The sequence below is a fragment of the Salmo trutta genome, chromosome 30, assembly GCF_901001165.1.
Source record: "Salmo trutta chromosome 30, fSalTru1.1, whole genome shotgun sequence".
Classification (NCBI taxonomy): domain Eukaryota; kingdom Metazoa; phylum Chordata; class Actinopteri; order Salmoniformes; family Salmonidae; genus Salmo; species Salmo trutta.
The window spans coordinates 45,677,745-45,697,234 of NC_042986.1; the positions used below are offsets into that span (position 1 = coordinate 45,677,745).

General features: G+C 41.9%; 1 protein-coding gene across 1 annotated transcript; it reads right to left on the minus strand.

Annotated features, from left to right (window-relative positions):
• Positions 1–3,264: 3,264 nt before the first annotated feature.
• Positions 3,265–16,743, minus strand: fkbpl (FKBP prolyl isomerase like). The gene is made up of 4 exons (XM_029724317.1): positions 16,675–16,743; positions 10,046–10,437; positions 9,469–9,926; positions 3,265–4,245 (listed from the first exon to the last, which is right to left on the minus strand). Exons 2-4 carry the CDS (start codon positions 10,433–10,435, stop codon positions 4,026–4,028), a joined length of 1,068 nt encoding a protein of 355 aa, XP_029580177.1. The 5' UTR covers positions 10,436–10,437; positions 16,675–16,743; the 3' UTR covers positions 3,265–4,025.
• Positions 16,744–19,490: the final 2,747 nt, after the last annotated feature.

Genomic DNA, 19,490 nt, shown 5'->3' on the forward strand with positions numbered 1-19,490 from the left:
GGCCTCCATCATTCTTAAATGGAAGAAGTTCGTAACCACCAAGACTCTTCCTAGAGCTGGCCGCCCGGCCAAACTGAGCAATCTGGGTCGTCACGGACAGAGCTCCAGAGTTCCTCTCTGGAGATGGGAGAATCTTCCAGAAGGACAACCATCTCTGCAGCACTCCACCAATCAGGCCTGTATGGTAGAGTGGCAAGACAGAAGCCAGTCCTCAGTAAAAAGCACATGACAGTCCGCTTGTAGTTTGCCAAAGGGCACCTAAAGCACTCTCAGACCATGAGAAACAAGATTATCTGGTCTGATGAAACCAAGATTGAACTCATTGGCCTGAATGCCAAGCCTCAAGAAACTCCCCAAATACAGGTGTGACAAGCTTGTAGCGTCATACCCAAGAAGACTTGAGGCTGTAATCACTGCCAAAGGTGCTTCAACAAAGTACTGAGTAAAGGGTCTGAATACTTATGTAAATGTGATATTTCAGTTTATTTTATATACATTTGCCAAAAAAATAAATAATCTGATTTATCATTATGGGGTATCGTGTTGAGGGGAAAAACATGTAATCAATTTTAGAATAAGGCTGTAATGTAATTTGGAAAAAGTTGAGGGGTCTGAATACTTTCCGCATGCACTGCATCTATACGTACGGTCACAAGACACAGGCCTCCTTATTGTCCCTAGAATTTCAAAGCTGGAGGCAGGGCTTTCTCCTACAAAGCTACATTTTTATGGAATGGTCTGCCTATCCATGTGAGAGACAGTCCGGTCTTGCGCCCCTCTGGCTCGTGCAGTGGAGATCATCGTGGGCTATACTTGGCCTTGTCTGTGGGTGAACGGATGATCTCCGCATGTGTATTTCCCACCGTGACCAAAAACACCTCCAGGCTGTGTAAGGGCTATTTTACCATTGTGGCCTCCACAAACCCCCGACCTCAACCAAATTGAGATGGTTTGGAATGAGTAGGACCACAGAGTGAAGGAAAAGCAGCCAACAAGTGCTCAGTATGTGTGTGAACTCCAAGACTGTTGGAATAGCATTCCAGGTGAAGCTGGTTGAGAGAATGCCAAGAGTGTGGAAAGCTGTCATCAAGGCAAAGGGTAGCTATTTGATTTGTTTAACACTTTTTTGGTTACTATATGATTCCATGTGTTATTTCATAGCTTTGATGTCTTCACTATTAATTCTACAATGTAGAAAATAGTAAAAATAAAGAAAAACCCTTGAATGAGTAGGCGTCCTAAAACATTTGACCGGTAGTGTGTGTGTATGTACATTTGAAGTCGGAAGTTTACATCCACTTAGGTTGGAGTCATTAAAACTCGTTTTTCAACCACTCCACAAATGTCTTGTTAACAAACTATAGTTTTGGCAAGTCGGTTAGGACATCTACTTTGTGCATGACACAAGTCATTTTTCCAACAATTGTTTACAGATAGATTATTTCACTTATAATCCACTGTATCACAATTCCAGTGGGTCAGAAGTTTACATACACTAAAGTTGACTGTGCCTTTAAACAGCTTGGAAATTCCAGAAAATTATGTCATGGCTTTAGAAGCTTCTGATAGGCTAATTGACATCATTTGAGTCAATTGGAGGTGTACCTGTGGATGTATTTCAAGGCCTACCTTCAAACTCTGTGCCTCTTTGCTTGACATAATGGGAAAATCAAAAGAAATCAGCCAAGACCCCAGAAAAAAAATTGTAGACAAGTCTGGTTCATCCTTGGGAGCAGTTTCCAAATGCCTGAAGGTGCCCAGTTCATCTGTACAAACAATAGTACGCAAGTAAAAACACCATGGGACCACGCAGCCGTCATACCGCTCAGGAAGGAGACGCGTTCTGTCTCCTAGAGATGAATGTACTTTGGTGCGAAAAGTGCAAATCAATCTCAGAACAACAGCGAAGGACCTTGTGAAGATGCTGGAGGAAACGGGTACAAAAAGTATCTATATCCACAGTAAAATGAGTCCTATATCGACATAACCTGAAAGGCCGCTCAGCAAGGAAGAAGCCACTGCTCCAAAACCGGCATAAAAAAGCCAGACTACGGTTTGTAACTGCACATGGGGACAAAGATCGTACTTTTTGGAGAAATGTCCTCTGGTCTGATGAAACAAAAATAGAACTGTTTTGCCATAATGACCACTTATGATTGGAGGAAAAAGGGGGAGGCTTGCAAGCCGAAGAACACCATCCCAACCGTGAAGCACGGGGGTGGCAGCATCATGTTGTGGGGGTGCTTTGCTGCAGGAGGGACTGGTGCACTTCACAAAATGGATGGCATCATGAGGTAGGAAAATTATGTGGATATATTGAAGCAACATCAAGACATCAGTCAGGAAGTTAAAGCTTGGTCGCAAATGGGTCTTCCACATGGACAATGACCCCAAGCATACTTCCAAAGTTGTGGCAAAATGGCTTAAAGACAACAAAGTCAAGGTATTGGAGTGGCCATCACAAACCCTGACCTCAATCCTATAGAAAATTTGTGGGCAGAACTGAAAAAGTGTGTGCGAGCAAGGAGGCCTACAAACCTGACTCAGTTACACCAGCTCTGTCAGGAGGAATGGGCTAAAATTCACCCAACTTATTGTGGGAAGCTTCTGGAAGGCTACCTGAAATGTTTGACCCAAGTTAAACAATTTAAAGGCAATGCTACCAAAATCTAATTGAGTGTATGTAAACTTCTGACCCACTGGGAATGTGATGAAAGAAATAAAAGCTGAAATAAATAATTCTCTCTACTATTATTCTGACATTTCACATTCTTAAAATAAAGTGGCGATCCTAACTGACCTAAGACAGGGAATGTTTACTAGGATTAAATGTCAGGAATTGTGAAAAACTGAGTTTAAATGTATTTAGCTAAGGTGTATATAAACTTCTGACTTCAACTGTATGTATGTAGATACACATAGATATCTCCTCCTAAGATGTCCAATCTTTTTCCCCCGCATCATTGGCCTGGGCTATTGTTTGTTTGATGTCAAGACCAGAATGATTTGTTAGAGTAGCCACTCATTTGTGTTGTATTAAAAGACTCAGCTGTCTTCTGTCATGTAAATGATGTAGAATTGCATTTTTAAAAAAGGCCAATTTTCTGGGGGGGACCCTGCTAATAAACATTCCCCATGTGTGGAAATCTATTTAAAAAAAACTAAGCCCCGGGGCCTATGATTTCTTAATCCGGCCCTGCATGTGTTAAGGCCACACAGGCTGCGTTTACACAGGTAGCCCAATTCTGCTATTTTTTTCACTAATTGGTATTTTTCCACTAAACAGATCAGCTCTGAAAAGAGATCTAATGTGAAAAGATCTGATTAATCAAAAGTCTGATGTGACTAAACACAGCCAGAGGGCCACAGATAATCTGAGGTATCCAAAAAAGATAACTAATTTGTTTAAATTCCCCAAAACCTGAAAGTTACCAAAATTCTGGTAGTTTACTTGTAAACTTTGAACGTTTCCAGTAATATACCCTCCCTTTACAACCCTAATCCTGCCCAGCATTTCTAACTGGGGTGCCCTGACACTACACAGCTGATTCAAATAACCAACTCATCGTCAAGTTTGATATTTTAATTAGTAATGTAGTGCTAGGGCAAAAACCTAAATGTGTGGCTCTTGGAGTCCCCAGGACCGAGTTTGTGAAAAGCCGTCCTACCCATAATTCCAGCTAATTTCTATACCACTTCTTAGATGTATTTTCTAGAACAGCTCCAGGGTCTTAACAGTTCGAGAAAAAAAAGAAAGAAATGACTGACACTTAAATCCCATAATCCAGTGCCAATATTCACACAGACATCCCAATTCTGATATTAATTTTATTTGTGATTGGTCAAAGACCAATATTGGAAAAAATATCAGAATTGGGCTACTTATATGAACGCAGCCTAAGACTATTTGTGGATATGAAAAAATAGTCTGCTAATTGTCACCCTCTCCTTCTTGCCTCCATCCCCTGAACATTTGACTCAGTCCCTGTCCCAGTTGGCTATCAGTCCTCTCTCGCTCTCCCTCTTCAGCTGAACATCTTGCCGAGTCTCTGTCCCAGTCTGCTATTCGTCTCTCGCTCCCTCCTCCCCACCTCTCTCAGTCCTCTCAGGGCGGAGGGAGAGTCAGGCTGGAGCTCCTGTAGTTTCCTGAAGGCCCTGTCGGCCTCCTCCAGCTCTCCTGCCTCCAGGTTGGCCTGCCCAAGGCGGTACCAGGCCTTCAGCCCTTGGGGCTCCAGCAGCGTGGATCTGGTGGGAAATAAAATAGTTACATATTGGGATATTATGACAATATATCTCAATAGTATTTTTGCATTAGTCAGCTGTGCCTGCCCAAAACGAGTATTTTTTTCCTTGTTCATTTTCTTTTGAAATAGGGAACCAACATATTTTTCCATGACTGATCAAAACACATTTTGTCATGCTCTCTCGTCTCTCTGCAGCAGACATGGCGAACAGTACGTTGGAAATGTCGAATCGTAATAAACAAATCACAGTATCAAATCGCAATATATAGAGAATCGATTGTGAGCATATGTAACCGACCGGCTCGATTTTTGTCTTATGTATCAACATTTTAATTTTTTTTTTTTTTTTTACATTGGATAAAAGTAGAGACTCAGGGATAGAAAACAGTATATCATTATGTACACTACAGTTGAGGGAAAGTAATTCTGCTTTGAAAGTTTATTAACTTGTAACCCCACTTTTGAGAAAATGGCCCTTGAGCCTTTAGGTACATGTACTGGAGAGCTCTTCTTTGTCTACACCCCATTCAGCATTGTTCACACCCTCTTAAGCCTTAGCCCCACCCATCTCTTTAAGGATTCACATGCATGAGATCAGCAGCCTGGTGGTCCAAAATAGCATAACTGGTGTATTTTAATACCAATAAACCCATCTGTTTATGTCAATCTAGCAAACCAGGCACCTAAAAGCAACTTTCTAAACAATGTTTTGGTTAGTTTCTAGCTTGTTAGCTAGATAGCTAACGTTAAGTTAGCTGGCTAGCCAGTTTAAATAATGACCACATCATAACTGACAACGTCTTAACTTTAGCTAATTTGTATTCATTATTACAGAAACAAACTCACAACAAGATCATTATTTACAAGTTAATGGCGAGCCAATTACAGGAAATAGCTTACAGTTGTGAGTGTGACAAAATAAAAGCAGGGCATTCTACTGGAGAATTTTAGAACTTGGAAAACTGTCTCGTTGGCCTAATGTTATATTCTAATTTGACTTTGGTGCAGGTCATGTTGTTCTTCACATTACCGTCTCTGGTAAATACAAACTATATCAAATCAAAAATGTATTCGTCACATGCACAGGACACAGAAGGTGTGAACGGTACAGTAAAATGGTACCTTACATAGTGGAGTCTATTGTTTAGAAATGTAGCTAGATAGCTAAACAATGACCCATAATCCTAATTTATAACATTACTACTCTGCATGTAGCTAACAAACTAGATTCAATGTTAGCTAGCAATGCAAATGGCTGTGAGATATGAATATTACTACACAGATCATTCACGAAACGTTAGCTAGTGAGCCAGCTAACTAACAGTACGCTTTAACTTGAAATGAAAACGTCTTTCTGACTAAATTAGAAACGTATAATATCTGAAAATGTAGCTAGCTGGACTCTCTTACCCAAATACATGGATGGACACTTCTCCCTCTCTGTCATGGATGCCATGGTTGCCCTTAGTTTGAAGATGTATAAAACACCGGTCTCCGAATTACAACAGCCTTCTATGTGTGTTTACTTTTCAACTCCCTCCGCATATTTGCATTCAAACGAATTTTCTCCATCTCCTTAGCTATCATACTGTGCTTCCACCGGCATTCGACCTATTTCAAAACTCTGTCCTCCAGAAAGTGGAAAGCAACACTTTTGCAGTTATTCATGTTAGCTTCAAAAAGCCACATTAGAAAGGATTACCTACACATACTGACCATCTCATTATAGACAGGTGGTGCTACATGGTAGACCAATCAGAACTCATCTCTCGGCTTGTCCATCCCATCCATTATTTCGGCCAATCATGGCTAGCGGGAAGGTTCCTGTCTTTTTCCGTGGCTAAACCAACTAGGCTCGTAATTTAACAATTTTATTCATATTTACAGATGGAATACACGTTTGTTATTAAGGCACATGAAAGTTCACATATTGCAGAAGGCATTTCTGACAAAAAACACATTTTGATTAAAAATAAATATTTACGTTCAAATGCCTCTACTGTGAAGTAGTGACGCGACATAGGCCTAGTTTCCTGAAACGAGTCACATACAAATGAGCAAATTAGTGAACTAGGCCTTTTTTTACTCCTGTATGAACGAAGAGAAATACTCCTCAGCACCCCCACCCCCCCTTCCGCCCGTCAACAGCCCTCCAACCCAAAAACATCTTCCAGCGGCCATGATTGTGACAATCGCAATACATGGTGTGTCAGCACCCAAGTATCATGATATTGTATCGTGAGGTCCAGTGGTTAATTTGAGACGGATCCTGCAGGAACAGGATCCAGCACCTCTCAGATTTGACTGTTTGTTCTGGCACCTATTTGCATCCACTGATGGAGAGGGAGATGATGGGGGGGGGGGTGGTGCAGTTTGCAGTTCAAGAACAAGCAAACGTATAACCCCTGGCTTGTCATGCAGAATTCAAAGTTGGGCTGTACAACATGCAAAAAAGTAGGGAGCTTGGGTCTAGAAACAACTGGAAGGATTAAACTAGCAAAATAGTGGGTGGGATGTACAGTAAATTAACATCCTATGTCTCAGACGTAAAGAAACAACAAATAGCCCTCAGAAAAAAGGTTTTTGAACAGGCGCATTTGTAGACAAGGCTAGAGAGGACACCCAGGTTATAGTTCACAGTCAAAATGAAAACAAAATAGACACTACAGCCAGTCTTCAGAACAGCCTGAGGAGACTAAACATCACAGGCCCGCTCATGGCTTTGAGCAAGAAGTTGACTCTCAAGAGTTAAATGGATTTGACATGGGGAGAGTCGTTGTGGGAGGTTTTGAAAACTAAGGTATTACATTTTTCTTCCTTTACAAACTTGTTCTGTACTGTTCAAGGTAATCTGAATATGTGCTTCATATTATCACATAGGCAGGAGGCCTATATATTCTCATGTGTGTGTTCTGCTGTATCCTACAATGATTTATTTGATTTGAAGTTTTATTCTGATATTTGTTCTACAGCTACACTGACGTCTTAAATGATATGAAATGCAGGTCTTGTAAGCCCCACAGCTGAGTATGTGGGTATATGGCAGGTGTTCTGCAGTGTCGTCTAAAAATGTTGCTGTACACTGATGTCTAGAAAATTAGGCTCTAAGAAATGTGGACTTGTGTAACTGCACGCAGCTATACTCAAGTATGTGGGCAAACTGCAGTGACGTCTAAAATGCTTTGACTTAATCAGCACCTTGGAGAGTGCTGTCCATTTCACCACCATAGACAGTAGGCTACTTGGAGAGTGCTGTCCATTTCACCTCCATAGACAGCAGGCTACTTGGCTGTTTACTCTGTCTGCCGCTACCAGGGGCGGAAATCCCGGGGGGGACGGGGGACACACGACCCCCCCCATCCTGGGAAAAATATGATTTGTCCCCCCCAATATATCACTGAAACATAACTATGTAATTGAAATAATATTAATAATACGCAATGAAAGCAATTGTGCTGATTATAGACACTTATAATAGCGCGTTTTTAAGTTTCAAAAGATTGCGACCCCCCCACCCTTTTCCTCACAATGGTTTGATCCACTGGCAAGGTAACAGAGGGGTTGTAGCCACTGTCTGAAAGGCACTCAATGAACGTAACTGACGTGAGGTTAATCCAGTCAATCGCGCACACACACTAGTTGAATATGCAGAGCTAGCGCGCAAATATTAACTATTAAGCTAGCTAGTACCTATTCCATTTATGTGGCCTCGTCAAAGATGGAATCTTTGCTATCGTCAATTTATTCCGAGATCAGCATGCAGATGATGTAAGTTAGTGCTTCAAAGTCTCTGTGATAAGGTTAGCGATAAACTGAAGTCCAAACTGAACTACACTCTCTTCTACCATCGTCTTAAATATATTTAATGGTCTCGTTGCAAAAGCTAAATTGTCGCAAGGGAACTTTTATTTATTTATTTTATTTAACCCGGGTAGCAAAGATTATAGCAAACACCACTGAAACTGAATTGGTGCTCGCTAGCTTTGCAAATTCAGCTATTGTTGGAAGCCAGCCAATATGAAAGAAACTATTAAAATTACAAAGGTTGCAGCATATGTTGTGTAAATGGTGAACTCATACAGCTGTCAACTCTTGTCATTTTAATCCGTTTCACATTTGCTAGCTACCTTTTAGATCGAAGCCCAAATAGAATGATAAAAGATATGATAGAAGCCCATTCTCCTACTGTAAATAACCTTTTTTTATTTATTTTATTTTTATTTTATTTCACCTTTATTTAACCAGGTAGGCAAGTTGAGAACAAGTTCTCATTTACAATTGCAACCTGGCCAAGATAAAGCAAAGCAGTTTGACACATACGACAACGCAGAGTTACACATGGAGTAAAACAAACATACAATCAATGATGCAGTAGAAAAAAATAAGACTATATACAATGTGAGCAAATGATGTGAGATAAGGGAGGTAAAGGCAAAAAAATGCCATGTGTGTGTGTGTAGCCAGCCAGCCAGGTAGAAAAATGGCAGACAAATAAAAGACGGACATCAGAGTATTTTTCAGTACACCAAAACGCAAAGTAAGAACCCTAGTAGCCTAATATCTCAAAGACTAGTTGATAAAATGTTCATAAGAAAGAAATGAAATTCTAATGGAAATGTTTCACAATGATGTCATTAGGCAGAGCAGGCAACAGATGGCACACAGACAGCAGAGTTGGGGACAGATATGCAGGGACAGACTGGCAGAGACAGGGAGTCTCAGGTAAGTTTGTTGAGTCTTTGTTTGGCAACATTATGAAAGGTTCTCCATTTTTTTACTTGTAAAATAGGAACATAATTGGAAAATGACATGGATACCCCCACTCTCAACTTAAACTGGTGACTGAACTAAGATTTGTTAAAGGCAATGGTATTGCTGTTGTGAGTAGTTGTGTAGTTTTGGGTACCGGTAGTTAGGAGTACGGCAAACACCTTATTTCTTTGGTTCCTCAATATACATTTACCATATTACAATGTAGGCTATGTGTTACAGCACTACTTTTGGTGTCCCCCTCAGGAATTGCTCTTGAGAAAATTTCATGTAATTGTCCCCCCCAAAGTTGATATCAGATTTTCGCCCCTGGCCGCTACGTTGTGTTAGACACTTTTCTTCTCAATGTGTTTGGGACGGTACCTCAGAGCCCCCCCATGCTCACTATGTGTTCTGGGAATTCCAGATTTACAAATGAAGTACTGGTGAGGTCCCTGGCATTTCCTAGCCTTACCTGGAGGCACAGCCCCTGGCCCGGGACCACTGGCCTAGTTTCAGCTGACAGAGGGATAGGTTGGAGTAGAGAGAGGCCTTGGTGGAACGGTACTGACGATCTGTAGGGCCCTCTAGGCTATCTTTCTTCTCCGTCTCCTCATCCTCCTCCTCCTCCTCTATCGGAGTCATCTCCTCCCCTTCCAGCCGGGTGTGTAGTTTTAGGGTGATGAGGAGTTTGATGGCTCGGCTGTAGCTGTCTGCCGCCCCCCACATGTCCCCCGCCCTGAACCTGTCCCCTCCCCTCTGCTTGTGTGACATCACCCAACCCCACTTCTCTCCAGCTGACAGCTGCCAGGACTCATGGCCAGGAGAGAAGGACTGGAGCTCTACTGTTATACACAGGGACTGGTCAGGGCCTGCTCTCTTCTGCTCCTCTTCTCCTTCCCGGAGTCGGTCTGTTAGTGGGGTCAGCATTACCTGGGGACACGAGGGTCAAAGACGTGAAAGGTTAAGACCAGCTTTATGAAGAGTGAATGGGTAACAGCCGGTACATTCTGATTCAGTGTGATGCTATTGGTGTGTGAGCCTCTACTTACCTCACACTTGTCTCCAGCTCTCATCCCCTCCACACACCCCTCTGTGATGTCACACTGCCCCTCCCCCAGCCTCAGAATGATCCAATCACCAAGCGGGACTTGCAGCATGGTACCCTGGGAGCGCTGTAGGGGTGGGACCTGGGCATCTGAAAGGACTGCGATTGGCAGGTCAGGTTTGAGTGACAGCTCCGGGACATTTGTAGGTTCCCCTTGGAGTTGAACTCTGACCCGACACAGAGAGCCAATCCCGGGGTAGACGTCTCCAGAGGGGTCAGCTGGCTCCGCCCCTCGTTTCCTCCTCTGACAAACCTCCCACAAGCCCCTGGGGCACACAGACACCCAGGAAGTGACCTTATCGCCTTCTGTCTCTGCTGACTGGGAGGTCTTCATCACTTGAGGAGAGAGGGAGAGTTAGAGGGGGAGAATAGGAGGAGGAGAGAAGACAGGAAGAAGAGGAGGAGGAGAGAAGACAAGGAGAGGAGGAAGAGAAGAAGCAGAGATGGAGAGGAGATATTCCCGTAGCATGGTAACCAACAACATAATATAGTAACCTGAACAACATGGAATGAGTGTCCAAGCGTCTTTTTTATAAACTAGCTAACTATCTGGATGGCTGCCTACTAGGGCTGTGACGGTCATGGAAGTTTGGTAATGGTTATTTGTCAGGCAAATGCCCTGTTATAACCGTTCAAATAGCAAAATTAAGGCATGCTAAGAGCTGGGACGATAAACCAAAAATGACGACCCTGACATTTCCTTCCTCTTACCGAAGCATTTTGAGTATGTAGGTCATTTCCTGTGATTTTGCGACAACGTTCCTGTAGATTTTTATAAAACAATCATTTGGTCAACAGTAATAGCCTATCCATGATGTTTTTTATAGAATTTTAAAACATACAATCTACCTGCACCCAAGCCGCTCAACATTTACATTCAGTCATCTAGCAGACTCCCATCCAGAGACCCACAGGACCAACCAGTGTGAAGAGAAGGCCAAGAGTGTGCAAAGCTGTCATCAAGGCAAAGGGTGTCTACTTTCAAGAATCTCAAATAGAAAATATTATTTCATTTGTTTAACACTTTTGGTTACTACATGATTCCATATGTGTTATTTCATAGTTGTGATGTCTTCACTATTATTCTACAATGTAGAAAATAGAAAAAATAAAAACCCTGCAATGAGTAGGTGTGTCAACTTTTGACTGGTCCTGTATGTTGTACTGGAAAAATTCAGTTATAAATTATTGTCCTAGTTAAGAACAAATTGTCCTCCAGTAGACTAATTCAATCTCCAATATCCCTGTCCAAGAGGAAATTCTGTAAGAGTTATGTGAAGGACAATTACATCGTTTGACCTCATTTGGTCTCCTATCAATACTTTAACCTTTGATGCAAGAGAGAAAGAGACAAGAAAGTACTCAAGATGACTAGCTTGATTAAGTCTCCATGTACAGTGCATTTGGAAAGTTCAGACCCCTTGACTTTTTCCACATTTTGTAACGTTACATACTTATTCTAAAATGGATTAAAAACAAATAAAAAATCCTCAATCTACACACCATACCCAATAATGACAAATCGAAAAACAGTTTATAATTTTGCACATTTATATACATTTAAAAAAAAAATGAAATATCACATTTAGTATTCAGAACCTTTACTCAGTACTTTGTTGAAGCACCTTTGGCAGTGATTACAGCCTCGAGTCTCCTTGGGTATGACTCTACAAGCTTGGCACACCCGTATTTGGGGAATTTCTCCCATTCTTCTCTGCAGATCCTCTCAAGCTCTGTCAGGTTGGATGGGGAGCGTCGCTGCACAGCTAGTTTCAGGTCTCTCCAGAGATGTTCAATAGGGTTCAAGTCTGGGCTCTGGCTGGGCCACTCAAGGACATTCAGAGACTTGTCCCGAAGCCACTCCTGCGTTGTCTTGGCTGTGTGCTTAGGGTCATTGTCCTGTTGGAAGGTGAACCGTCGCCCCAGTCTGAAGTCCTGAGTGCTCTGGAGCAGGTTTTCATCAAAGATCTCTCTGTACTTTGCTCCGTTCATCTTTCCCTCGATCCTGACTAGTCTCCCAGTCCCTGCTGCTGAAAAACATCAAAACAGCATGATGCTGCCACCACGCTTCCCCGTAGGGATGGTGCCAGGTTTCCTCCAGACGTGACGCTTGGCATTCAGGTCAAAGAGTTCAATCTTGGTTTCATCAGACCAAATAATCTTGTTTCTCATGGTCTGAGAGTCCTTTAGGTGCCTTTTGGCAAACTCCAAGCGGGCTGTCATGTGCCTTTTACTGAGGAGCGGCTTCTGTCTGGTCACTCTACCATACAGGCCTGATTGGTGGAGTGCTGCAGAGATGGTTGTCCTTCTGGAAGATTCTCCCATCTCCACAGAGGAACTCTAGAGCTCTGTCAGAGTGACCATCGGGTTCTTGGTCAACTCTCTGACCAAGGCCCTTCTCCCCCGATTGCTCAGTTTGGCCGGGAAGCCAGCTCTAGGAAGAATGTTGGTGGTTCTAAACCTCTTCCATTTAAGAATGATGGAGGCCACAATTCCTTCGAACTCATGTCTTGGTTTTTGCTCTGACATGCACTGTCAACTGTGGGCCCTTATATAGACAGGTGTGTGCCTTTCCAAATCATGTCCAATCAATTGAATTTATCACAGGTGGACCCCAATCAATTTGTAGAAACATCTCAAGGATGATCAATGGAAATAGGATGCAGCTGAGCTCAATTTTGAGTTTCATAGCAAAGGGTCCGAATACTTATGTGAATATTTATTTACATTTGCTAAAAACCTGTTTTCACTTTGTCATTATCGGGTATCGTGTGTGTATATTGATGAGGATTTTTATTTATTTAATCCATTTTAGAGTAAAGCTGTAACCAGTTGTGTAAAGTACTTCAAAAAGTTTTACTTTCTATATTTTTGACAACTTTAACTTCACTTCCTCCCTTAAGCAAATTATGTACTTTTTACTCCATAAATGTTCCCTGACACCCAAAAGTACTAATTATATTTTGAATGCTTAACAGAACAGGAAAATTGTCTAATTGACACACTTATCAAGAGAACATCCCTGGTCATCCCTACTGGCTGACCTGGCGTACTCACTAAACACATGCTTCGTTTGTAAATGGTTGTCGGAGTGTTGGAGCGTGCCCCTGGCTATCCGTATATGAAAAAAATATTTAAAAAATGTGTCCATCTGCTTTGCTTAATATAAGGAATTTCAAAATATGTTTTTATTTAACTAGGCAAGTCAGAACAAATTATTATTTAGAATGACGGTCTACCGGGGAACAGTGGGTTAACTGCCTTGTTCAGGGGCAGAACAACAGATTTTAACCTTGTCAGCTCGGGGATTCGATCCAGCAACCTTCAGTTGAAATGGTTCATACTTTTACTTTTGATATTTAAGTACATTTTAGCAATTGCATTTACTTTTGATACTTCAGTATATTTAAAACCAAATACTTTCAAAGTATTACTCAAGTAGAATTCTACTGTGTGACTCACTTTTACTTTGAGTCATTTTCTTTTAAAGGTATCTTTACTTTTACTCAAGTATGACAATTGGGTACTTTTTCCACCACTGCATTTAGTTTAGTTATATTGTTGGCTGTCATGAGAGAAATTCATCCATCTAGCTGGCTAACAAGGTAACCTGATCCACGCCCAGCTCTGACTTAGAATACATTTACATTTTACATTTAAGTCATTTAGCAGACGCTCTTATGCAGAGCGACTTACAAATTGGTATGTGGACAACTACAAATACCTAGGTTTCTGGTTAGACTGTAAACTCTCCTTCCAGACTCACATCAAACATCTCCAATCCAAAATTAAATCTAGAATTGGCTTCCTATATCGCAACAAAGCATCCTTCACTCATGCTGCCAAACATACCCTCGTAAAACTGACCATCCTACCGATCCTCGACTTCGGTGATGTCATCTATAAAATAGCCTCCAATACCCTACTCAACAAGCTGGATGCAGTCTATCACAGTGCCATCCGTTTTGTCACCAAAGCCCCATATACTACCCACCACTGCGACCTGTACGCTCTCGTTGGTTGGCCTTCGCTTCATACTCGTCGCCAAACCCACTGGCTACAGGTCATCTACAAGTCTCTGCTAGGTAAAGTCCCCCCTTATCTCAGCTCACTGGTCACCATAGCAGCACCCACTCGTAGCACGCGCTCCAGCAGGTATATCTCACTGGTCACCCCCAAAGCCAATTCCTCCTTTGGCCGTCTTTCCTTCCAGTTCTCTGCTACCAATAACTGGAACGAACTGCAAAAATCTCTGAAGCTGGAGACTCATATCTCCCTCACTAGCTTTAAGCACCAGCTGTCAGAGCAGTTCACAGATCACTGCACATAGCCCATCTGTAAACAGCCCATCTATCTACCTACCTCATCCCCATACTGTATTTATTTATTTATCTTGCTCCTTTGCACCCCAGAATCTCTACTTGCACATTCATCTTCTGCACAGCTACCATTCCAGTGTTTAATTGCTATATTGTAATTACTTCGCCACCATGGCCTATTTATTGCCTTAACTTACCTCATTTGCACTCACTGTATATAGACTTTTTGTTTTCTTTTGTTCTACTGTATTATTGACTGTACGTTTTGTTTATTCCATGTGTAACTCTGTGTTGTTGTTTGTGTCGAACTGCTATCCTTTATCTTGGCCAGGTCGCAGTTGTAAATGAGAACTTGTTCTCAACTAGCCTACCTGGTTAAATAAAGGTGAAATAAATAAAATAAATCTTGCTCTACCTTCACATCAAACTCTGTGCAGGGCCGGTCCTGGCTGTTTTGCCTTAAGTGAGAGAAAAAAAATGGCCCCCGCCAAAACTAGAATGACTTTGAATATGCATATTTTCCAGGTGTTGAAGTGGGGTTATGAATGAAAGGTGAAAAGACGTCTACATTTGGGCCAAATCAAGGCCGGGTCAGACTGGACAAAATCTGAACCAAACATAAAGGTCTATGATTGGATCAGATTTGGTCCGGACTTAACCGATAAATAAACCTCTGTGGACACGGGAATCAACGCCGCAACAAAAAGAGATGTACAGACAGGAGCAAATAGGACGTACTGGGGTGTAGCCTACCATGTCTGCTGCAATGGAAGTTTAGAAATGCCCATCCGTGTGGTAGGCCCACCATTTGTAAAAACAGGCCATTGCATTGGTTTGATTAGTCCCGATTCCTGTTTATTTAACTAGGCAAGTCAGTTAAGAACAAATTCTTATATACAATGACGACCTACCCCAGCCAAATCCTAACGACGCTGGGCCAATTGTGGACCGCCCTATGGGTTTCCCAATCACAGCCGGTAGGGATACAGCCTGGAATCGAACCAGGGCCTGTAGTGACGCCTCTAGCACTGAGATGCAGTGCCTTAGACCGCTGCTGCCACTCAGGAGTAATGTGACTAATCAATTTGGCTATTTAAAAGCTATGAATATCAGCTACCCAACTTTATCAGGAGGAGTTATCCTAAGCCTATTTGCAATGTGTTTACACAGCGGGAAATGCAGAAGTATTTTATTTGACGGATACGAACTCGAAACCACTGATCATGACAATTTTGCCCACAGGGAAAAAAACTCCTGGACATTAGTTGTGAGTCGCCTGATGTCCATTCCATATTTACCATTTTACTTTGACCCGTTATGATGTTGTTTGTTAACATGTCAAAACATTTTTAGATTTGGCTATTTGATCAGAGAAATCTACATAAGTTTGCATCTCATTACAGTGCCATACATGACATCTCCAGCCTGTAGGCTACAGAAAAGGCCACATACTTTTACACCATATGCTATATCTGCAACAACACCCTGCCCTTAAAACAAAAGATTGCAGCCTTCAAACTGCAGTCAACTGTGGTGTTTTGGACGCAGTAATTGCATAATAACTGCAGTTACATTGCACAATTACGGCAGTAAAAAAGAAAAATGTATTATGGTCGCAGTATTTGCAGTTATACTGCACTCCGACTAATCTTTTTTTCGTATGGGTGGAAATGCGCGCTGGGAATGAACAAGATGAATACCCACATTGACTTTTTGGTAGCAACAACTCAATGTGTGTGTATAATGTTTGTTCCATTTTTTGGTTGGTTGAAGAAACGTGTAATTTTGTGCTAACTAGCTAGCCGTTATGGCTTGCTGCAGCCCCGGGGACTTCCTGGTGGGGACTTCCTGGTAGAACCTGGTTGCGGCTGCATGCAGAACGAGCCCACGGTCTGGAGACCGGAGAAGGACGTTCCTCAGCTACCGGCAAGATAATGTGATGTGTAGCCAGATAACCCTCTTTCACTAGCCTGTTAGCTTTAGCCAGGATTCATGCAATCCGGGGTCCTTGGGACGTCCCTAACACATTGAAGCTTACATTTAAAATGGGTAGGGGTTAAGGGGAGGATTTGGGGTTAGGGACGTCCCAGGGACTCCAGATAGCACTAACCCTTTAGCCAGTTGACCAGTTAACTAGCTAGCTGTAAATCGTTAATGAACAATGCGAAAGTAAAAACATGTGCATAAAGTAAAAACGCATGTAAAACATACTACATTGCATGGGAAGATGAACAGCTATCTAAGTTATTCCTACCTGCAGACACACGGTATTTCGGCTGTGTGCGACTTCAATGAATCAAAACAATACAACTTCTTCTTCGATCAGGTTTAACGGCGTTGGGCGTCTAATAAATGTTGCATTGCCGCCACCTCCCGTACGAACAAATATTGCAGTTAGAGTGCAGGATAACTGGAGTATGCTGCAAATACTGCATTCAAAATAAGTTTTTTTTACTGCAGTAATTTTGCAGTATAACTGCAGTTATTCTGCAAATATTGCATCCAAAATACAGTTACTCCAGTTTTACTGCAGTTTCAAAACGGCAACCTTTTTTTGTAAGGGCTGCTAGACTGGAATATAACTTCCTTACACTTTGATTGAAAATAAATACAAATAATAATGAATAAATCAACAAATACCCTACCATCTAACCCTTCACTAAAAACCCACCACCCTACTACACTATTTAAATACCCTACCATCTAACCCTACACTCATTAACAACCTACCACCCTACTACACTATTTATATACCCTACCATCTACCATCTAACCCTACACTCATTAACAACCTACCACCCTACTACACTATTTATATACCCTACCATCTACCATCTAACCCTACACTCATTACGAACCTACCACCCTACTACACTATTTAAATACCCTACCATCTACCATCTAACCCTACACTAAAAACCCACCACCCTACTCCACTATTTAAATACCCTACCATCTACCATCTAACCCTACACTCATTACCAACCTACCACCCTACTACACTATTTATATACCCTACCATCTACCATCTAACCCTACACTCATTACGAACCTACCACCCTACTACACTATTTAAATACCCTACCATCTACCATCTAACCCTTCACTAAAAACCCACCACCCTACTCCACTATTTAAATACCCTACCATCTACCATCTAACCCTACACTCATTACCAACCTACCACCCTACTACACTATTTAAATACCCTACCATCTACCATCTAACCCTACACTCATTACCAACCTACCACCCTACTACACTATTTAAATACCCTACCATCTACCATCTAACCCTACACTCATTACCATCTACCATCTAACCCTAAACTCATTAACAACCTACCACCCTACTCCACTATTTAAATACCCTACCATCTACCATCTAACCCTACACTCATTACCAACCTACCACCCTACTACACTATTTAAATCTATCTAGTCCTACCTCAGGCCAACAGACTGAAAGGATGGGACACCTCCACTGAACCCACCCTGTAACTCTTCTGACGTCAAGTCTCACACACCCAAATACCTCTCTGCAGCTGCCACCACCACCTCAATTTTCTGTGACTTACATTCCATCCCTGCAGTACAGTTGGATAACCATTGTTATATATGCTATAAATCCAATCTTACTGAAACATATATCACTTGTTGGTTCATCCATCTGTACTGGCACAGATCTACTACTACACCACTCCTCTCTGTACTGGTCCAGATCTACTACTACACCACTCCTCTCTGTTCTGGTACAGATCTACTACTACACCACTCCTCTCTGTTCTGGTCCAGATCTACTACTACACCCCTCCTCTCTGTTCTGGTACAGATCTACTACTACACCACTCCTCTCTGTTCTGGTCCAGATCTACTACTACACCACTCCTCTCTGTTCTGGTACAGATCTACTACTACACCACTCCTCTCTGTTCTGGTCCAGATCTACTACTACACCCCTCCTCTCTGTTCTGGTCCAGATCTACTACTACACCACTCCTCTCTGTTCTGGTCCAGATCTACTACTACACCACTCCTCTCTGTTCTGGTCCAGATCTACTACTACACCACTCCTCTCAGGATCCCTTCTTCTAGCCATAGACTAGACTACAGCCTGTATTACTAACCATAGACTAGTCTACAGTCTGTATTACTAACCATAGACTAGTCTACAGTCTGTATTACTAACCATAGACTAGTCTACAGTCTGTATTACTAACCTGTCATAAGCATCGTAAGGGACAGACCAAGGCGCAGCGGGTATAGTGCTCATCTTCTTTATTTATTTATTTAGAGAGAACACTCAAACAAAATAAACAAACGACCAAACAGTTCCGTAAGGCACGCAGGCTATACAGAAAACAACCACACACAAACCCAAAGGAAGGGCTGCCTAAGTATGGCTTCCAATCAGAGGCAGGTGTCTTTTGTTGCCTCTGATTGGAAAATCTGCTATGTTAATAAAAACTAAAAACATTTTGTAGTGATTCCTATGTTTTTGATGTAAAACATATTTGTTGGTCTGTTGTGCGTAATGAGGAGCAAACAGACGCTGCACTTGACACATTTGTGGAATTGCTTATCCCAGTTATTAATAAGCCCCCATTAAGAAAATGACTGTAAAAACGGTTGAATCCCCGTGGATTGATGAGGAATTGAAAAATGGTATGGTTGAGAGGGACGAGGATAAAGGAATGGCAGATAAGTCTGACTGCACAACTGATTGGCAAACGTACCGCAAATTAAGAAATCATGTGACTAAATTGAATAAAAAGAAGAAGAAACTACTCTATGAAAAAAAGATAAATTACATAAAAAATGATAGTAAAAAGCTTTGGAGCACCTTGAATGACATTTTGGGCATGAATTCTAACTCAGTGCTGTCATTCATTGAATCAGATGGCTCATTCATTACAAAATCGACCGATATTGCCAACTACTTTAATGATTTTTTAAATGGCCAGATTAGCAAACATAGGCATAACATACTAGCAACAAACGCTGACACTACACATCCAAGGATATCTGACCAAATTATGAAAGACAACCATTGTAATTTTGAATTCCATAA

Excerpts from the sequence above, each read along its gene's own strand:
- fkbpl (XM_029724317.1), bottom strand. The coding sequence starts at position 10,435 with ATGAAGACCTCCCAGTCAGCAGAGACAGAAGGCGATAAGGTCACTTCC. Across the intron at positions 9,927-10,045 it reads GAGCTGGAGACAAGTGTGAG|GTAATGCTGACCCCACTAAC; the intron begins GTAAGTAGAGGC and ends TCGTGTCCCCAG. Across the intron at positions 4,246-9,468 it reads GCCAGGGGCTGTGCCTCCAG|ATCCACGCTGCTGGAGCCCC; the intron begins GTAAGGCTAGGA and ends ATTTCCCACCAG.